The sequence below is a fragment of the Garra rufa genome, chromosome 12 (assembly GCF_049309525.1).
Source record: "Garra rufa chromosome 12, GarRuf1.0, whole genome shotgun sequence".
Lineage (NCBI taxonomy): Eukaryota > Metazoa > Chordata > Actinopteri > Cypriniformes > Cyprinidae > Garra > Garra rufa.
In genome coordinates, this window is record NC_133372.1 from 29,431,083 (window position 1) to 29,451,924 (window position 20,842).

Genomic DNA, 20,842 nt, shown 5'->3' on the forward strand with positions numbered 1-20,842 from the left:
GGCATAAAAGAAAAATCGATAATTTTGACTCATACAGTGTATTTTTGGCTATCGCTACAACAAATATAGCCTACACGTGCTACTTAAGACTGGTTTTGTGGTCCAGGCTCACATATATTGACAAATATTCCTTTAACTGTCATAATGAAGGCAGAAGCAATTGTGAAGCCCGAGCGCACAGGTACAGAGGACTGAAGAGACGACTGTGATTCATGGACATTCACCTCGACTTTGACTTCAGTTCACCTTTTATTCAAACCGTTTTTCCGCGACCAAGGATGCCGAATGTGGTGACGGAGGCGATGATTGAGTCTTATGCGCTCATGTTTTTAGTGATGTCAGCGTTTTTTGTGTACTTTTGTGGCATGGTCTGGGCATTCTGCAACCCTAAACTCAGCGGCTTCGCTGAGGAAAAAGAGTGCGACGAGAGCCGTTTTTCACAAGCCTCTCTGCAACAAATCTTTGCAGATCCTGAAGATGTGGAAACAACTCAGCCGGCACACACACGACTTTTGACCAGAGCTGAATATCTGGATCAACCGACACAAAGTTACATCGCTTCATCTTATATTGTGGATTAATATTAAGTTTAAAGAAAAAAGGACAAAATATGCTCAAGCTTCATTAGAGTTATATTCATAGTAGTAGAACATCTGCAAGCGCACATAACCAGAGGACTCCAGCATCAAGACAAAGGTAAGTTGACTGTTTAAAATTCTCGAAATCTAAAACTATTTACAAAACACACAAAGTTCAATCTTTATTTTCTTTATTAACACAGGGAAGTGCATCTTTATTGTCTTCGTCACCATGGCGACCCATCAATATCTGCAATCTTCCTACATTTCCAGCTGTCATCCTGAGAATTACAATCATTAGTTTCTGATATGTAACAGTTATATTCATTGATGCTGTGTAGTTGAATAAATTCTTACAAAGGCACATATTACTTTGCTGCATTTGCATTGTACTTTAAGAGCTAACACAATGACAATTTTCAACATTTTTTTTGTAGGAAGATGATCAAAGCTATAAAAGACTGTCACAGTAAAGTTGAAATAAAATCTTAAAACAAACACTATACACAGTTTATACTTTATTAGATGAATTTATTAATCATAAAATGTACACATACAGTTCCACACATACACTTTTATTCACTGGAAAGAGCAGCATCAGTGTCCATCCTCACAGCCTTTGTGGTCCCATCTTCAGAGACTGCTGACTGTTCACAGTAATTACTATGGTAAAAATCATTCACCTTGGAATGCACTACAACAAAACAGATATAAATTGCACAATATTTCTAAGTAGCTCAAACAGTAGAGCATGGTGCTAGCAACAACAATGTCATGGGTTTGATTCCTTGAATGCGATGTAAGTCGCTTTAGATAAAAGCATCTGTTAAATGCATAAAATCATAAGTAAAAATATAATGTGGTTTATAGCCAAGCTAGATTATCATCATAATTTCATATCCACCTTTTTTCTCCCCATAAGAGAGGGCATGGTTATTTGTAAATTTTATAAGTCTGGCTTCCGGTCCTATTTTTAGCTGTACAAAACAGCTCGCTTTGCTGCTTCATATTGCAAATTTGTGTCTTCTCATTATTTCCCTATAATGAATAATAAACCTGAAGTCTCGCCCAGTGTTGGGTGTAACGCGTTACTAAGTAACGCGTTACTGTAATTAAAATACTTTTCCACTGAAAAAGTAGAGTAACTGATTACTGTTCATTTTTAAGTATTTTAATTACAGTTACGTTTAATGTACTTGCGTTACACTGTAAAATAATTAAACTCGCTGAATATCATTATTTAATTTGATTAATTAATCTTCTAAATGTGAAAGTAAACTCTGCCGCTTTAAAATCGTTGAAGTGCAGGTGCACGTGATTTCGCGCAAGTTTGCTGCATACTCCTATGGTATTCTTAAAGGGGATGTTGGACTCGGCTGAAGCGAGTGGCTGTTTTGCGAAATGGAAATATGCCCATTACTTCGGTTTTCTGAAACAAGCAGACAAGAACATTACAGTAATATGTAAGCTATGTCCTGGGGAGAAAAAACTATCGGCCGCTGCGCTGTCAATAGCACGAGTACTCAAGCACCTGACACGGCAGCATAGACGAACACTTCTGTGTGATCCTTCATATTCGACGGATAAAACTGCGGAAACTCCTGCTAAACAGGCAAAACTTGATTTTACTTCGGTAGCGCAGAAAAGTGTCTGAATGAGCAAGGTTACAGTTCACTTTGTGGAAACACATGACATGATTACAAAAATGGTCAAATGTTTTAAATATTAAAATAATGGATAGTATTATAAAAGCTCCTTGAAATTCTAAATAACATTTTAGATTTGTTTAAATAAAGTAAAACATTTATAGAACTCATTGTTTTAAATTAAGTTTCACGTTTACAGGTTGATACATGTCATTTTTAACTTTTCTTAAGTTTCTTAAGAATAATATATATATTTTGTTATTCTGGAATTGTGTTTCTTACCGAAAGAAGGTTACATTTCTTACAAAAAAGTTTATTATTATAGAATGTTTTCATAGAATGTAATATAGATTATTAAAAAAGCTAAAATGCTAAACTATTTAATGTTTGACTCATGTTTTATTTAATTATCTATTATTTAAAGAGTTTAATTTCTATTTTTTGTCCACTCAAGGTTTATAGGGATTTTAAGAAGTATTTAGTTAAATTACTTATTGAGTATTTAAGTTACTTTTTAGACACAGTAATTAGATAAGTATTTTAAATACAACATTGATGAAGTAATTAGTAATTAGTAATTAATTACTTTTTTAAAGTAACTTACCCAACACTGGTCTCGCCTATACGCTTGCTTCCGCATTGAAGAAAAAGATGAATAGTGTTTCTAAATGTCTTGAAGAAAAATAAATATTTATGAGGTGTTTATCCATTCCTAAGGTGGATATGTGTTATAAGGCTTGAGGAATGCATGAGGTTTTGTGTCCATATTTAGTTTTTTGCTTTGATATCTAGATCCTCGTCTCTCAGTTTCTTCCGCACTGTATCCTCAAGATCTAATAACTTCACATAGAGGGCCTCTGACATGCTTTCATCAATATCCATCTAAAAAAATAATCACACAAAAAGCAGTTTAATTATAGACAGTATCAATAATGAATGCTTTGAAAAGAGATCAACAGCTGAGAAGCATGAAAGTCAATGCATTCCTTTGCAGAATCACATTTTTGAAAGTATATGTGACCCTGGACCACAAAACCAGTCATATAGGGGCAATTGAAATACCTGAAAACTAAATAAATAAGATTTTCATTATCATTGATGTATGGTTTGTTAGGATAGGACAATATTTAGCTGAGATATAACTATTTGAAAATCTGAGAGTGCAAAAAAATCTAAATATTGAGAAAATTGCCTTTGAAGTTGTCCAAATTAAGTTCTTAGCAATGCATATTACTAATCGAAAATTACATTTTGATATATTTACGTTAGGAAATTTGCAAAATATCTTCATGGAACATGATCTTTACTTAATATCCTAATGATTTTTGGCATTAAAGAAAAATTGATCATTTTGACCCATAATTTGACCCTGGTTTTGTGGTCCAGGGTCACATGTAAACCCTACAGACTATAATTTGCTCTATAAAACTGGTTCTAGTCTTAAAATGGACTAAAATAGGCATAAAATATAGATGGGTGAGGGAACCTAATTGTCAGTTCTGACCTTGTGTGGCTGGGTGTAATTGTTTCCAAGCCCAGAGGTCAAACTGTGGTATTTGGCCATCGGGTCCAGTGACTCAGGTTTCTGCATGAACAGCCAGAACTGTGTAATAAAAAACAACAGATGAAAACCGAGACAAGGAGAAAGCAATGAGGTCCAGACAACTGTGAATAAACTGAGTCATTTCTTCAACTGACATGCAGCACTAGGCTTCAAAAACGATTAGAATCCAAGTGTTTTCACATCTTGACTCAATTTTTCCATTCCATGTACTATGAAACATATTCTGTTTCACCGCCATACAATTTAGTAGGTTTATGAAGGGATTCAATACATTTAAATAATTATTTATGGTTAAAGGATTAGTTCATTTCATTTTAGTTCAGAATAAAAAATTTCCTGATAACTTACTCACCCCCATGTCATCCAAGACGTCCTTCTTTGTTCAGTCGAAAAGAAAGTAAGGTTTTTGAGGACAACTTTCCAGGGTTTTTCTCCAAATAGTGGACTACAAGGGTAGCCAATGGGTTGAAGGTCCAAATTGCAGTTTCAAAGGGTTCTACACGATTCCAGCCAAAGATTAAGGGTCTTGTCAAGTACATAATCAAGTTGGAAAGGTCATGTGCAGTTAGGTCTTCATCTGTGTGCTTTGGTTCAAAAAGGCAGGGTTGGGCTTCATCTCCATCTCATCTTCTCCTTCAACTTCAAAATCATTCAACATCATTGTTTTACCTTTTTTTGTAAAGGGTGTTCAACTTTTTCGTACATTCGCTTTGTAAACACTAGGTTGGTTACTTCCGCCTACGTCACATTTGACCTTTCCAAAATGATTTTGTGATGTGTGAGGTCAATATCTAAGAAATGAACTGTGATTTTCTGAACCACGAATGTTTATCTTGCACTAGGCAAGATTAGCATTTGTGGTAAATATGTTTTACATGTTTTTCAGAAAATGACATTTTCGCTAGATAAGCCCCCTATTCCTCAGCTGGGAACGTTTAGAGCTCTTTGAAGCTGCATTGAAACTGCAATTTGGACGTTCAACCCACTGATCCCCATTGAAGTCCACTATATGGAGAAAAATCCTGGAATGTTTTCCTCGAAATCCTTAATTTCTTTTCGAATGTAGAAAATAAGACATGAACATCTTGAATGACATATCAGGAAACTTTTATTCTGGAAATGAACATTTGTGGTGGGGATGGTACTTACCAAAGCCTCTGCTCCATTGTAAGGTGAGAGAGTGAAAGTATTGGTGAATATCCTTATCTGATGAGACAGGACAGGACACAAAGTTCAATTTGTCTGACTTTCCTATTATTGTGTTGATAAAGAAAAAGTAAAGTAAACTGAAGACCTACAAGCCACATTATTGGCATGATGAGAGTCCAGAAGAATGATGGTAGAATGCCATAGGTGAGGTTGGTCATGACCAGACCAGGACAGATCACTGATGAGTACAAACCCTGTGAACAGATCACTAGCACTCATAACTAATTCACAATTATGATAATCATAAATAATTCAGGTATAAAGTGTGTCAAACAGTAAGCATTTTCTGTAGGGAACTGTGAACTTACCCGGTTGTTGTAGTGACGGTTTAGGGCTAAGCTAAGTAGATCAGATGCATATTTTGAGGAGCTGTAGGGCTCACGGCCTTTCTGATGCTGTAGGTCATCTAGACTAAAAGCGGACCGCCGAGCATTACTGGAGGATGTCCAGATCACTAGAGAATTGTGGTCCATCTGACACATTAAGGGCTCCAGTTCTCTCACCTGTCACAGAAACAAAAATATGTTTTTTAATACGGGATTGTACTGGCACGAGTTAGTGCACTCTCAGGACTGGGTTGCATAAGGAAGGTCATCCGGCGTAAAACACGTGCCATCACTCCGCTGCGGCGACCCCTGATTGAAGGGAGCAAGCCAAGAGAAAAAGAAGAATACGCGATTGTACTGCTTCATTTCTTCACCATTTAAAGTGTAAACAGAATTACACTTTCACTTTTTAGACACACTGGTAATCCTACCCTGAACTATTACCATTAGTTGAGCCATAAAAAAAGACTTAAAGATAAAAAAAAAAATTTAACTACCATTCAAAATGAATTTATGTTTTTTGAAAAAAGTCTTTTATGCTCGCCAAGGCTGTAGCGTAAAAACAGTACAAGTGTTTATTACAATTTTATTTATTTTAAACAAGATTGTTACAATTTAAAATAAGTTTTTTTTATTTACCATATTTTAAAATGTAATATATATCAAGCTAAATTTTTAGGAGCCATTACTCCAAAAAGTCACAGAATTCATTCTAATATTCTGATTTGGTGCTTAAGAAACATTTTGTTTTATTATCAATTATGAATTTATTTAATGTTATTGATTTAATGATTTAATAATGATGTATTGCTTATTTCTTGGAAACTGTTTAAATGTTTTTTTTTTTTTTTCTGAATTCTTTGATAAATCAAACGTTTATAAACATACACTACCAGTCAAAAGTTTTTGAACAGTAATATTTTTCATGTTTTTTAACGAAATATGAAATATTTTTAACATTTAAAAAGACTTAGTTTTCTATTTGAATATATTTATTATTTATTTATCTGAAATAAAAAGCTTTTGTAACATTTAAAAGCTTGGATGCTTTAAATTGATCAAACGAGATGATAAAGACATTTATAATGGTACAAAAGATTTCTATTTTAGATAAATGCTGTTCTTCTAAACTTTCTATTAATAAAAGAAACCTGAACAAAAAAAATCTACTCAGCTGTTTCATAATAATAATAAATGTTTTTTGAGCAGTAAATCAGAATATTAGAATGATTTCTGAAGGGTCATGTGACTGGAATGATGCTAAAAATTCAGCTTTGAAATCACAGGAAGAAATTCCATTTTAAAAATTTATTTAAATAGAAAACAGTTATTTTAAATAATAAAAATATTTCACAATTTTACTGTTTGTGCTGTACTTTGGATCAAAAAAAAAAAATTCTGTTCAAAAACTTTCGACTGGTAGTAAAAAAAAAAAAATACTAAAAAAGCATTCATTTTCCCCCTTAAAAATACTACCGACCCCAAACCTTCAAACAGTAATGTAGGTATATTTGACCCTGGACCGCAAAACCAGTCGTAAATGTCATTTTTTTTTTCTTTTCGAAATTGAGATCTATACATAATCTGAAAGCTTTCCACTGATGTATGGATTGTTAGAATATAGGCTAATATTTGGCAGAAATACAACTATTTGAATATCTCGATTCTGCAGGAGCAAAAATAAGTTCTTAGCAATGCATATTACTAATCAAAAATTAAGTTTTGATACATTTACGGTAGGAAATATCTTCATGGAACATCGTCTTTACTTAATATCCTAATGATTTTTGGCATAAAAGAAAAAGTTATAATTTTGACCCATACAATGCATTTTTGGTTATTGCCACAAATATACCTGTGCTACTTACGACTGGTTTTGTGGTCCAGGCCTCCAGGGTCACATATATATAAAATAATCTAAAAAGAATTACAGTGTGCTGGGTGAGAGAGAAGCAGAGGGCAACTTGACTAGAAATACAAGCCTCGCTCCTCCTCACACGGTGCCTTCCCAGCAGAAAATCAATACGTCTTGTCTGGCCTTCGAGGACGTGGAGTGTCATATCTACTGCAACTTTAATGCCTCAGCCACTTGAGCTACAATAACATGAGTGTTTAAAGAAGCATGAGGAAAGAACGCTGCTGCCCGACTTCCAGCACTGATGACCAGATGCCTTAGTCCAAATGAATGAGCTCTTCAATTAGCAGACAGCAGTATTTTACAAAGAAGCACAGGGCTGCAATTTGAGGACTCAAAATAACTTCAGCACTAGAGACTTTCGGATGAATTATTGATCAGGACAGCTGCCAGGGAACAAGTTGTTGACAACAGTGAAATCAATCCTGTGGCATTTATGGGTGAAATATTGTTGAGGAAATATTTGTTTGCATGGAAATGCAACATGGAAACTATGTTGCATGGAAAAGACAGAAATACTGTAAAAATGAGAAGTGTTCTACCACAGTCAAAAACACTACTTTTGTCTATATGTGACCCTGGACCACAAAACCAGTCATAAGGTTAAAGTTTACAAAAATGAGATATATACATCATATGAAAGCTCAATAAATAAGCTTTCTATTGATGTATGGTTTGTTATGATGGGACAATATTTGGCCGAGATACATCTATTTGAAAATCTGGAATCTGAGGGTGCAAAAAAATCAAAATACTGAGAAAATCACCTTTATAGTTGTCCAAATTAAGTTCTTAACAATGCATATTACTAATCAAAAATTACATTTTGATATATTTATAGTAGGAATTTTACAAAAAATCTTCATGGAACATGATCTTTACTTAATTTCCTAATGATTTTTGGCATAAAAGAAAAATCAATAATTTTGACCCATACTATGTATTTTTGGCTATTGCTACAAATATACCCCAGCGACTTAAGACTGGTTTTGTGGTCCAGGGTCACATATGTGGTCATAAAAACACATTAATATCTAATAGATCAACTTACCAGAAGGAAATGACCAAAAAGATTAGTGGCAAACACCTCCTGCAAACCACTGGGTGTGACCTTATCTTCCTGGGTCAGAAGACCCTCCCCGGTGGCAAACATGTGAACCACATTACTGATAGGTAAAAAAAAAAAAAAAAATATATATATATATATATATAACAATGAATTATCATCAAATCAGTAAATACCAGGGTCAGAAATTGTGGGCTTGTGGGCCACCGAAATAAACAAAAATGCCCTATAAGTTCAAGACAAAGGGGTAAAAAATCTTTTAAAATGTCTTTAAAAGCAGTATACAATACAGTATGCAACAATGCATGCTATAGAAAGTATAATACTGAATGCAGAGTTTGTGTACTTTATTGTATTATGTCAAAGTGTAATAAGTAATATGACAGTAATATCAGATTTAAAGTAATGTTGGGGCACAAACTTGCTTTATAAAATATATTTTAGAAACTATGAACCACCATATTTTTACAATTTAAAATTACTTTTTCTATTTCAGCATTTTAAAATGCAATTTATTCTTGTGATAGCAAAGCTGAATTTTTCAGGGTCACGTTTCTTCAGAAATCATCCTAATATGCTGATTTTGTGCTCAAGAAACATTTATTGTTATTAATGCTAAAAACTGTTTTTTTAGGATTATTTGATGAATATAAAGTTTAAAAGAAAAGCATTTATTTGAAATAGTGACATTATAAATGTCTTACCCGTCACTTTTAATTAATTGATTAAAAGTGAATATACAGTAATATCGGCACCCTTGGTAAATATGAGCAAATGTGACTGTGAAAAAAAATCTGCATCATTTATCCTTTAGATCTTTCATCTGAAAAAAATTACGATTCTAACCTTTCATTGAAGTAAAACAATGGAAACTGGGGGGGGGGGGGGTCTCATTATGAAATAAATGTTTTTCTCTAGTTCACGTTGGCCACAATTATTGGCACCCTTAGAAATTTGTCTAAGTAAGATTTAAATTAATATTACAATTTCTTCAGCACACCAGGGTGGCTAGGAGTATAAAATTGTTCAGCCATGACTTTCTGTTTCACATGATTATATTATGAGGAACACAAAGGCCAAATACCCTTAATCACCCATCACAAGAAGTTAAACCAAAGAATATAGTTCTGATGTGCAGCTCAAGTTTGTTGAGCGTTACAAAATAGAAAGTGGCTGTAAGTAAAGAGCTAAAGCATTGACAATCCCCATTCCCACCATCAGGGTAATAATTAAGAAGTTCCAATCAACTAAAGATGTTACAAATCTGCCTAGAAGAGGATGTGTGTCTATATCATCCTAATGCACGATTAGGAGGAGAGTTTGAGTGGCCAAAGACTCTTCAAGGATCACAGTTGGAGAATTGCAGAGAATTGTTGAGTCTTGGGGTCAGAAAGCCTAAAATAAAATGATCAAACAGCCCCTACATCACCACATGTTGTTTCAGAGGGTTTCAAGAAAAATCCTCCTGGCTCACCCAAAAACAAACTCCAGCATATTCACTTGTCAGACATGATTGGAACTTCAAACAGGACTGGCTTTTATGGTCAGATGAAACAAAAAAAGAGCTTTTTGGCAGCTAACCTTCCAGATGGTTTTGGTGCAGACAGGGGTTAAAAAGTACCCCATGCCCACGGTTAAAAATACTGCTGGGTCTTTAATTTTGCGGGCCTATTTTTCTGCCGGAGGTCCTGGACATCTTGTTTAGATACATGGCTTCATGGATTCTATCAAATACCAGCAGATAAAAAATAAAAACCTGACTGCCTCTGTTGGACGATGATCCAAAACAAACATCAAAATCAACACAAAATTGTGTCACTTAGCACAGGTTGAAGCTTCTACCATGGCCATCCTAGTTCCCTGACCTGAACCCTCTATAGAAACTGAAGAGAAGAAGCACCAACATGAAGCTGGGAAGAAAGAGATTCTGGAGAATCTAGAGAGATTCTGTATGAAGGAATGGCCTCTGATCTTTGGTCAGGTGTTCGCCGAAACTCATTAGACATTGTTGGAGAAAACTCAGAACTGTTAGCTTGAGAAAAGGACGTTGCAATAATTGGGTGCCAATAATAGTGGCCAACGTGAAGTAGAGAAAAACATTTATTTCATAATGAGATTTCACCCCCAGGTTCTATTGTTTTACTTCAATGACAGGTTAGAATTTTGTGAATTTTTTTAATGAAAGATCAAAAGGATAAATTATGCATTTTTATTTTCACATCCACCTTTACTCATATTTACTAAGGGTGCCAATATTAGTGGAGGGCACTGTAATGCTGAATATAATAATTTATTTTATTTTTTTTACTGAGTTTCACTGAGCCAGAACTTTGAAATGGCAGTATATAAAGAAAGAAATACTGTACCTAGAAAACAGGCCTTTATAAAAGGCTTTGTGATCTACCCTGGGATTAGGCATGATTCCAGCATTGAGATACAGATAGTCCAATCTGTTGTACCTGTTAAAAAAAAAAAAGGTTCATCCAAGTTTGAGTTAAAAATAATGTTTTAAAGATTATTTACCATTATATTGTACTTAAATCAGACTGGGCACTTCAAACCTTCTCTTATAGAAGTAGTTCACTTCCAGAACAAAAATGATGTACTCACCCCCTGGTCATCCACAATGTTCATGTCATTCTTTCTTCAGTCGAAAAGCAATTGTGCTTTTTATGATTTCTCTCCATATAGTAGACTTCTATGGTGCCCCTGACTTTGAATTTCCAAAATGCAGTTTAAATGCAGCTTTAAAGAGCTGTAAAGGGTCTTATCTAGCGAAGCGTTTGGTTATTTTCTAAAACAAAATTACAATTTATATACTTTTTAACCTCAAAAGCTTGTCTTGTCTAGCTCCGCGTGAACTCTGTGTATCCGATTCATGACAGTTAAGGTACGTTAAAAAACTCCCATCTCATTTTCTCGTCTAAATTTAAAATCGTCCTTCATCACTGTTTTTTTGCATGTTCACTTTGTAAAAATTAGGGTCGGTACTTCTGCAGTGATGTAGAAGTGAACCTGAATACACAGTTCACGCAGAGCTAGACAAGATGAACGACTTCTTCCTTGGCTGGGATCGTTTACAGCCCTTTGAAGCTGCATTTAAACTTCATTTTAAAAATTCAAATTCGGGGGCACCATAGAAGTCCATTATATGGAACAAAATCCTCAAATGTTTTCCTCAAAAAACTATTTCCTTACGACTGAAGAAAGAAAGATGAATATCTTGGATGACAAGGGGGTGAGTGCATTTTCTGTAAATATTTGTATATGTCTTACTTCTGCTTGAACTGCTCAGCAGCCCTGAGCACAGAGCGCATGTTGCCTACATCTAAGTGCAGCAGAGTAACTTGAGCTTGAGGGTGAGACACTAGAAGAGCCTGTCGGGCAGCCTCAGCTCTCTGCATGTTCCTGCAGGCCAGACAGAGCTGCAGCTGGGCATCCTGACTTAGTAGACGCTCACACAGGGCAAGTCCAATACCACTAAACACACAATAAACACACATGCATGTAAACAGGGTTATATGGAGTGAACATACACATGCAGAGACATTATGCAACATGTCTTCTCTCAACTGCTGGTTATATGAGAACACACATGCAGAATAATACACCTTATGATAAACTGTCTTTTTGTTATTCAAAACAAACATTTTTGAAAAATAAACTAAAAGTTGTCACTACGATGATAACAGTTATGTATAACTATAACAAACAAAACAATTAGACAGACAATTCGTTACCTGTTTGCGCCGGTTACTAACACTACTTTCTTCATTCTTTCTTTACATTCATACAATATATCAGTACGCTACCTGTTACACTGTACTTTCCCTTCGTAACTGTTTCTAACGTGGTATTTCAGCAGTGTCTGTGTACGGATGGAGTTTGCACAGCCGCCATGGTGTGATTGGAGGTCACACTTCTATCGGCCAATCAGCTGCTTCCTTTCTGTGACGTGACATCTGCTCTGACCAATCCAGATTTAGCCCCAGTCAGACCAGGCTAACCAATCGTCGGAAAACAAAGTAATGCAATAGCACGCACACGGAATTTTAAAATCAGATTTATTTGACAGATAACCAATTCACGAAATTAACGATTTAAAAAAGAAATATTTGAGTACACACTTTGTTAAAATGAATGTTTCGATACATTTTAAACTGTACACAAATGTTCACTTATGTATACATACAAATACACGTTTTACTGTGAAAAGTATAAAAACCGTGTTTTTATAATTATAAAATGCCTAGACAAGTTGAAAGGTTCATCAATTTATTATCTTATGTACAGTTTCCTAACATATACAATAGGTTGTTAGAGGAAAAAAAGACTGCTAATTAAACAACACAGCACAACGCTTAGTTTAGAAAGAATGAGCATTTCTTTTGCTATTTGAAAACAAAAATCCAGTTTTCCATGCATTGTGATAAGACATTTCCAATATAGAGAATAGCATGTCCTCACAAAGATCTTTTATAAAGTGGAATGTTTTTGTAAACAAACTCAAAGCCTCAAAAAGGGCTAATACTGTTTTATGGTTATGGTTTGAAGAAAGAACATTTGATAGATAGGAAACCAGCACATAGAAACAGTGCAGAATTAAAGCATATCTATAATGCAACTTCATCAGTCATGTCAATAATGCTAAAATTAATCTATACATGTAGATAAAAGACTTTCAAACCCACAACTAAAACACGTCTTATAGACTGGCAGATATCTTAACCAAAAGGTGCACACATTTTCAACAATACGGTCAAATACAATGACTTACAAAAAATCATTTACAAGTATACAAGATAATTACAAAACAGATTTCCGAGCGTCCCATTCGCAGCACTTTTCACATGCCAAAACATATCACAACTTACTGTAAACCTTCATAGTGCATCTGTTCAATACAAATCCAGTATTTATCCCACACTTTAGCAATTCAGCACCACCTAGAATATACTCTGACATAAAAGTAAGACAAATAGCTTTAAAATAAGCTTATTTTAACATTTTCTACAGATTAGCTGGTGATAATAAATGTACTTACTACCCCATTCAGCCTAATTTGAGATTAGATGAAAACATAGGACAAATGCAATGAAAATGCGAAATTAGCATTAAGTAATATAACTATATCTGGTTTCATCCAACTTCATGCAAATATTGCTTCTTGATGCAAAAGTTGTTTTAAGCAAAGAAAAAAGAAAAAAGCACAAATGAAATGGACTTAAATAATAACCATCACCATAAGATTCTTTAAACAATATAACAAGAGGAAAAGCAAAACACTTACATAATGCAGTATGCTTAAATATAAACACAATATATAGGTAGTTGCAGAATAACATTTACAATTTTAATTGAATTTTGCTGATATTAAATTTGAAATTCTGTGACAACCAGACGATATGTGATAACCAGATACATCTGCTTTCTGTTAATCCACTTGATTGAAAGTGGTCTTTGCAGTTTACTACAAAGAAAAAATCAAATATGCAAGATAGCAAAATACTTTAGCATTTTTGATAAATGAGATGAAAATATACACAAACGTCAAGAGACATCAAGATGAAACCAAAGGTGAATCTGAATGTCAATTACTGATTCTTATTTACATTCAAGCTGTCTTCGGCCTCAAAATACTGAAAACAACATTAAATTGGAAATAATAATGGCGCGCTAGTAGCCAATGCCTCGTTTTTTTCTATTTAGAAATATTCTAAAAGATATTTTAGGAACTATTTGTAGAAAATACACAGTGTGTAAAATCCAATTCTTCTGTGTTAAAGGTGCCAAAATGCATTGCTACATTTTCTTTGGCCTAGTGCTGCACAAGTATAGTAAGCCAGGCAAAGGCACTTAGTTAGGGGACGTAGTTCAATCATACAATATATTATCAGTTTGCCTTTGCACACTCACAGTGAAAATTGCTACAGAAAAATGATAGATTCTCATCTCACTTATATACGGGAACATATAAGTGCATGTTGCGGTGTAGTTGACTGGAGTCCTGTGGGCGCACTGAAATGTCTCTGGAAGTGCCGAGGTTGGCACATAAGTGGACACTACGGCTTGCAATCCAGTAATGTGTGATGAATCTCCTGGAAGGATGGACGCTCTTTGGTGTTCCTGTTCCAGCAGCTCAACATGAGCTTGTAGACAGGGTCAGGACACATTGGCGGCTGGGGCAGGTATATCTGAGAACAAGAATATACTATTAGATGTGGTACGCTATTAAAACAAAGATTCTAAAAAGATGTTTTAGTAGTGATGCCATAGTAGAAGAACCACTTTTGGTTTCCCCAGGCAGAGTAAGTACGAATAGAAATACATATTACAAATAGTCAAATTAAATATGGATATTATTTATACTTGTAGGTGCAAATAATCACTACAAGTAGTCATGGCAACTTTTTGTCAATTTTGTGTATGTGCAGGCAATTTTGAACAAATAGTACAATTAATGATAGATACTATTTATACTTGTAGTTATTTGCAGCTCAGTGTGCAAAAAATACTTATAAGTAGTCATGAAAATGTCAAAAGAAACATTTTTTTATTTTGTGTATGTGCAGATAATTTTGAATCCAAAGTACAAGTAATGATAAACACTATTTATACTTGTAGTTATTTGCAGCTCAGTGTGCAAAAAATACTTATAAGTAGTCATGAAAATGTCAAAAGAAACATTTTTTTATTTTGTGTATGTGCAGCTAATTTTGAATCCAAAGTACAAGTAATGATAAACACTATTTATACTTGTGGTTATTTGCACCTTAGTTATCATTATTTCCCCAAATGTTCTGTATGTGCAGTTAATTTTGAACAAATAGTACAACAATGGTAGATACAATTTATACTTGTAGTCATTCGTACCTCAGTGTGCAAATATTCACTACAAGCAGTCATGACAAACAAACCATTTTTTCCTCCGAATGTTCTGTATGTGCAGTAAATTTTGAACGAAAAGTACAATAAATGATATATACTATTTATACTTGTAGTTAGTCGCTACAAGTAGTCATTACAACAGAAACATACCTTTTTTAATTTTGTGTATGTGCAGCAAATTTTGAATGAATAGTACAATTAATGACAGGTTCTATTTATACTTGTAGTTATTTGCACCTCAGTGTGCAAATAAGCACTACAAGTAGTCATGACAACAGAAACAATTTTTCTTTTCCCAAAATTTTGTGCATGTGCTGATAATTTTTAATTAAATGTACAATTAATGATATGATCTACTTATACTTGTATTTATTTGCACCTCAGTGTGAAAATAAAAACTACAAGTAGTCATTACAACAGAAACACCCATTTTCTCTTTTTTAATTTTGTGTATGTGCAGCAAATTTTGAACGAATAGTACAATTAATGAAAGGTACTATTTATACTTGTAGTTATTTGCACCTCAGTGTGGAAATAATCACTACAAGTAGTCATGACAACAGAAACAATTTTTCTTTTCCCAAAATTTTGTGCATGTGCTGATAATTTTTAATTAAATGTACAATTAATGATATGATCTACTTATACTTGTATTTATTTGCACCTCAGTGTGAAAATAAAAACTACAAGTAGTCATTACAACAGAAACACCCATTTTCTCTTTTTTAATTTTGTGTATGTGCAGCAAATTTTGAACGAATAGTACAATTAATGAAAGGTACTATTTATACTTGTAGTTATTTGCACCTCAGTGTGGAAATAATCACTACAAGTAGTCATGACAACAGAAACAATTTTTCTTTTTCTAAAATTTTGTGTATGTGCTGATCATTTTGAATTAAATGTACAATTAATGATATGATCTACTTATACTTGTATTTATTTGCACCTCAGTGTGAAAATAAAAACAACAACTAGTCATTACAACAGAAACACCCATTTTCTCTTTTTTAATTTTGTGTATGTGCAGCTAATTTTGAACAAGTAGTACAAATAATGATAGATGCGATTTATATTTGTAGTTATTTCGCACGTTGGTGTGCAAATAATCACTATAAGTACTCACAACAACAGAAACATTTTTTATTTTTGTTTTAAATTTTGTGTATGTGCAGCTAATTTTAAACTAATAGTGCAATTCATGATAGATACTATTTTTACTTGTAGTTATTTGCCCCTCAGTGTGCAAATAATCACTACAAGTAGTCATGACAAGAGAAACATCAATTTAAATTTTTTTGTACAGCTAATTATGAATGCAACAATAAAACTAACCACTAACACATTAGAAATTATGCACAAAAAATTTCAATTTCTAAGAAGCTACAATAAAGTTTTTTTGTTTTTTACACAAATCCTGTGTTTTTCATTTGCATTTTTCATTTGTTGATTTTTGGCAAAATTCAACAGAAACCAATGAGGATCAATTCCACCCTCAACGCAAAAGTTGCACCGAGTTTTTGAACACAACGGAAGGGTTTAAAGAGCTTTTATATAGAAAAAAATCTCATCAACCTCACCACAAAAGCAGATAAGCATACTTGTACCTGTCTCCTCTGATCCCGAAAGAACTCTCCTGTGTTTTCAATGACCTGCTCATCTGACAGCTGTGAGTAAGGTTGCTCTTTGCAGAAGGTAAGCATCTCCCAAAGGGTTACGCCAAAAGCCCACACATCACTGGATGTGGTGAATTTCCCCTGTAAGGACAAAAATCATCCTGTGTCAGACTTTTATAGACATAAAAAATGTTTTTACCTACAGAAAAATAAGTCACTAGAGATTTATTTGAAGCCAAAAAATACAAATTTGTTCTTCTAGGAGACTTTTAAGAGTATGATTTATTGTTTTCCTAGGTTATATGAGTGTGTCTGACCAGAAGAATGCTCTCCCAGGACATCCAGCGGATGGGCAGCACTGCTCTGCCCTGGATACGGTAGTAGTCTCCGCTATACAGGTTTCTACTCATCCCGAAGTCTGCAATCTTGATGGTGTAGTTCTTCCCTACAAGGCAGTTGCGGGTGGCCAAGTCTCGATGCACAAATTTGAGTGATGATAGATACTTCATGCCTGAAGCAATCTGTGTGGCCATGTGATGTAGGTTACTGTAACTGAAAGTTAAAACAGAATGTGAGTCATAACCTAGTGTGCTTGAGATATTTGAGATACATAATAACAAGTCCATCTTTCTTAGGGATTTAAAGTCACAGTCCACCACTGAAATGTTTGAAAACTTTTGGTATCTACCTGACTGTGGGAGCATTGCTGAGGAGAGCGATCATGCCCTCGGGCTCATGGCGAGACAGAAACTGATTAAGGTCTCCGTTCTCCATGTACTCTGTGATCATACACAGAGGGTCGGAGCTCATACACACTGCCAGCAGCCTGATGATGTTGGGGTCTTTCAATCGTGACATAATCTTTATCTCCTTCAAGAAATCATTCCTGTAAAGTATTGGAAAAAAGGAGCTATGGTAATTTGGCTGAGACATGTTTATTTTGTAAGGTTACAGAAAAAGGATGAATGTATGAATAAGAATACATTTTCATGAATATTAAAGCAACAGCATGCAGTGTTTTACTTTAATTTATTTAATAGTTGGTTGTGACATTTGGGCTTGCAAACCTTGCGCTTTTATTTGCATCCGCTCGAAGCATTTTAACAGCTACAAGCACTGTTTGGTTTTCAATGACATCAAATGAGAAATCCTCATCCATGAAATCTTGCATGCCTTCTGCTTCACACAAATGCACCTGGCGACACACAAAAACAGCCATTTAGATTCAGATATGATTTAAATACAGTTGAAGTCAAAAGTTTGCATACACCTTGGAGAAAATAAGACAGATCATACAAAATACATGTTATTTTTGTATTTAGTACTGACCTGAAGATATTTCACATAAAAGACGTTTACACATAGTTCAAAAGTTTACATACACTTGATTCTTAATATTGTGTTGTTACCTGAATGATCCACAGCTGTGTTTTTTTTTTTTTTTTTTTTTTGTGATAGTTGTTCATGAGTCCCTTGTTTGTCCTGAACAAACAAGTTCTGCAGAAAAATCCTTCAGGTCCCACAAATTCTTTGGTTTTTCATCATTTTTCTGTATTTGAACCCTTTCCAACAATGACTGTATGATTTTGAGATCCACCTTTTTTACACTGAGCAATTTCTGCAAATGCAGAGGTTCAAATGCTCACTGATGCTTCAGAAGGCTAAATATCTGCCTAAATATCATATTTGTTTTCATTTAGTACTGCCCTTCAAAAGCTACAGAACATACTTACATGTTTACCACAAGACAAAATAAGTTAAATTTACCCTTAATGCATTGTGTTTCCTTCTGAAGCGTCAGTGAGTGTTTGAACCTTCTTTAATAGTTGCAAATGAGTCCCTTGGTTGTCCTCAGTATGAAAAGATGGATCTCAAAATCATACAGTCAATGTTGGAAAGTGTTCAAATACACAAAAATGCTGAAAAAAAAAAAAAAAATTGGGGACCTGAAGGATTTTTTTGAAAAACAGCGGGCAGTTTAACTGTTCTTGACAAACATGGGACTTATGAACAACTATCATTAAACAACAACAAGATAAAACGGATAAAGCAGATAGATAAAGTATAGAACAGGAAAATGTTATGGATCTCCTAAATAGAGATGGTTATATGTTTTTTTGAGAACTGACCTCTCCAAACTGCCCTTCTCCCAACTTTTCTTTAAAGGTAAGCAGGTTCCGAGGAAATTCTTCCACAGCGACATCCTTCCCTGACAACAGATCCATGGTGAGGGCGGGCACTGCGTAAGTGTTGCCCCCAGTTACACCTTGCAGGTTGACGATGTCTGCCTCAGCGTAATGTGGGACTCCGTCTTGTACACTGACCGAAGTGGACTTGGAAGCTGTATTTGTTGAAGCTGCAGAAAAATAAACATATACATTATGTTTATTGCATAATATGCAATATCGTTATATGTTACATATATCACTTTTGGAACTCACCTGTGTCCTCTGAGGTTTGGGAAAACTCTGGCAGTTTGCGAACCAGGCGGGAGGGCTCTTGGTAGTCGGGTCCCAGAGGGAAGATGCGCTCATAGGTGGAGTTGGACTCTTGCTCGCTGGGCACGGAAGAGGGGCTGTTGTTGTTGTTATAGGTGAAGGTCTCACTCTGTATTGACAGACTAGCAGTTAGTTCATCGTCCAGCATCCTCCGAGACACCTAGAATGAGGGATGTTTAGTTAAGAAAGCTAAAAAAGGCTAAAATAGTAAGTAGTAGTTGGTTGTATTATGCAACTTGAACTGTTTTTTTTTTCCATATAAACACTGCAAAATAGCAGCACACTGTTAAGGGGTCAAGCAGCAAGGCCACAATAAACGCTTGTCATAATCATCCTTTTTTATATGTTAAGGTCTGGTGCAGAATGAGCTTCTGAGTGTACATATAATCAGACATAATTAAAACGCTTTTTAATGTTTTTGAAAGAAGTCTCTTACGCTCATCAAGGCTGCATTTATTTAGTCAAAAATACTAAGTAATATTGTAATATACTCTGCTGTTCAAAGGTTTAGGATCAGTGAGATTTCTGCTCGTCAAGGCTGCGTTTATTTGATCAAAAATCCAGAAAAAACTATAATATTGTGAAATATTATTTCAATGTAAAATAACTGTATTCTATGTGAAAATATTTTAAAATTTAATTTATTCATGTGATGCAAAGCTGATATTTCAGCATCATTATGTCATCATTACATCATTGTGTCACATGATCCTTCAGAAATCATTTTAATATGCCGATTTATTATCAATGCTGAAAACTGTTATGCTGCTTAATATTTTGTTAGAACCTGCAACACTTTTTTTCAGGATTCTTTAATAAATAAAAAGTTAATAAGAACAGCTTTTTTTTTAAACAGAGATTTACAATATAAATGACCATTTAAAAGTCTGTGGTCAGTAAATTTTATTCTTGAAGGAAATTAATACTTTTATTCACCAAGGATGGGTTAAATTTATAAAAATTAAAAGCAAAAAAAACTTATATTGTTAGAAAAGACTTCTATTTTGAATAAATGCTGTTCTTTTTACTTTTTATTCCTCAAGAATCCTGAAAAAAAGAATCACAGGTTCAAAAAAATAAAAAAAATACTACGCAACTGTTTCCAACATTGATCATAAAAGTAATAAAACAGTATATAAGAACGATTTCATGTGACACTGGAGACTGATGCACAGCTTATTTTTATCAGCCATTACTCCACAGGAATAAATTATATTTTAAAATATATTAAAATAGAAAACCATTACTTTAAACTGTAAAAATATTTTTTAAAATATTACATTTCTTTCTGTGATTTTGATCAAGTAAATCACAGAATATTTAAAAAAAAAAAAACATTAAAAATCTTACTGATCCAAAAACTTTTGAACGGCAGTGTAATAATATTGTTTAATATTACATTTTAAAAATAAAAAATTACAATCTTAAAATGACATTTATTTCTGTGATGGAAAAGCTAAATTTTCAGTGTCACATGACCCTTCAGAAATCATTCTAATATGCGGACTTTGTGCTCAAGAAACATTTCTTATTTTA

General features: G+C 34.1%; 2 protein-coding genes across 3 annotated transcripts in view; both read right to left on the reverse strand.

Annotated features, from left to right (window-relative positions):
- Nucleotides 1-2,843: 2,843 nt before the first annotated feature.
- Nucleotides 2,844-12,196, reverse strand: hsd17b7 (hydroxysteroid (17-beta) dehydrogenase 7). The gene is made up of 9 exons (XM_073852341.1): nt 12,045-12,196; nt 11,581-11,784; nt 10,671-10,763; nt 8,290-8,404; nt 5,306-5,500; nt 5,087-5,191; nt 4,938-4,994; nt 3,729-3,827; nt 2,844-3,106 (listed from the first exon to the last, which is right to left on the reverse strand). Exons 1-9 carry the CDS (start codon nt 12,077-12,079, stop codon nt 2,993-2,995), a joined length of 1,017 nt encoding a protein of 338 aa, XP_073708442.1. The 5' UTR covers nt 12,080-12,196; the 3' UTR covers nt 2,844-2,992.
- A 155-nt stretch (nt 12,197-12,351) lies between these two features.
- Nucleotides 12,352-20,842, reverse strand: part of ddr2a (discoidin domain receptor tyrosine kinase 2a) — a 51,164-nt gene continuing 42,673 nt past the window's right edge. The window contains exons 11-17 of one of the 2 annotated variants that reach the window (XM_073852498.1): nt 19,250-19,415; nt 18,938-19,164; nt 17,876-18,003; nt 17,497-17,694; nt 17,126-17,360; nt 16,800-16,949; nt 12,352-14,498 (exon numbers count right to left, since the gene is read on the reverse strand). In XM_073852498.1, the coding sequence (XP_073708599.1) occupies nt 14,367-14,498; nt 16,800-16,949; nt 17,126-17,360; nt 17,497-17,694; nt 17,876-18,003; nt 18,938-19,164; nt 19,250-19,415 (1,236 nt within the window). In that variant the 3' untranslated portion in view covers nt 12,352-14,366. Of the gene's footprint in view, nt 14,499-16,799; nt 16,950-17,125; nt 17,361-17,496; nt 17,695-17,875; nt 18,004-18,937; nt 19,165-19,249; nt 19,467-20,842 lie in introns of both variants that reach the window. The other variant, XM_073852497.1, reaches the window with a different exon arrangement.

Excerpts from the sequence above, each read along its gene's own strand:
- hsd17b7 (XM_073852341.1), bottom strand. The coding sequence starts at position 12,079 with ATGAAGAAAGTAGTGTTAGTAACCGGCGCAAACAG. Across the intron at positions 8,405-10,670 it reads TATAAAGGCCTGTTTTCTAG|TAATGTGGTTCACATGTTTG; the intron begins GTACAGTATTTC and ends TTTACCTATCAG. Across the intron at positions 3,107-3,728 it reads ATTACACCCAGCCACACAAG|ATGGATATTGATGAAAGCAT; the intron begins GTCAGAACTGAC and ends TTATTTTTTTAG.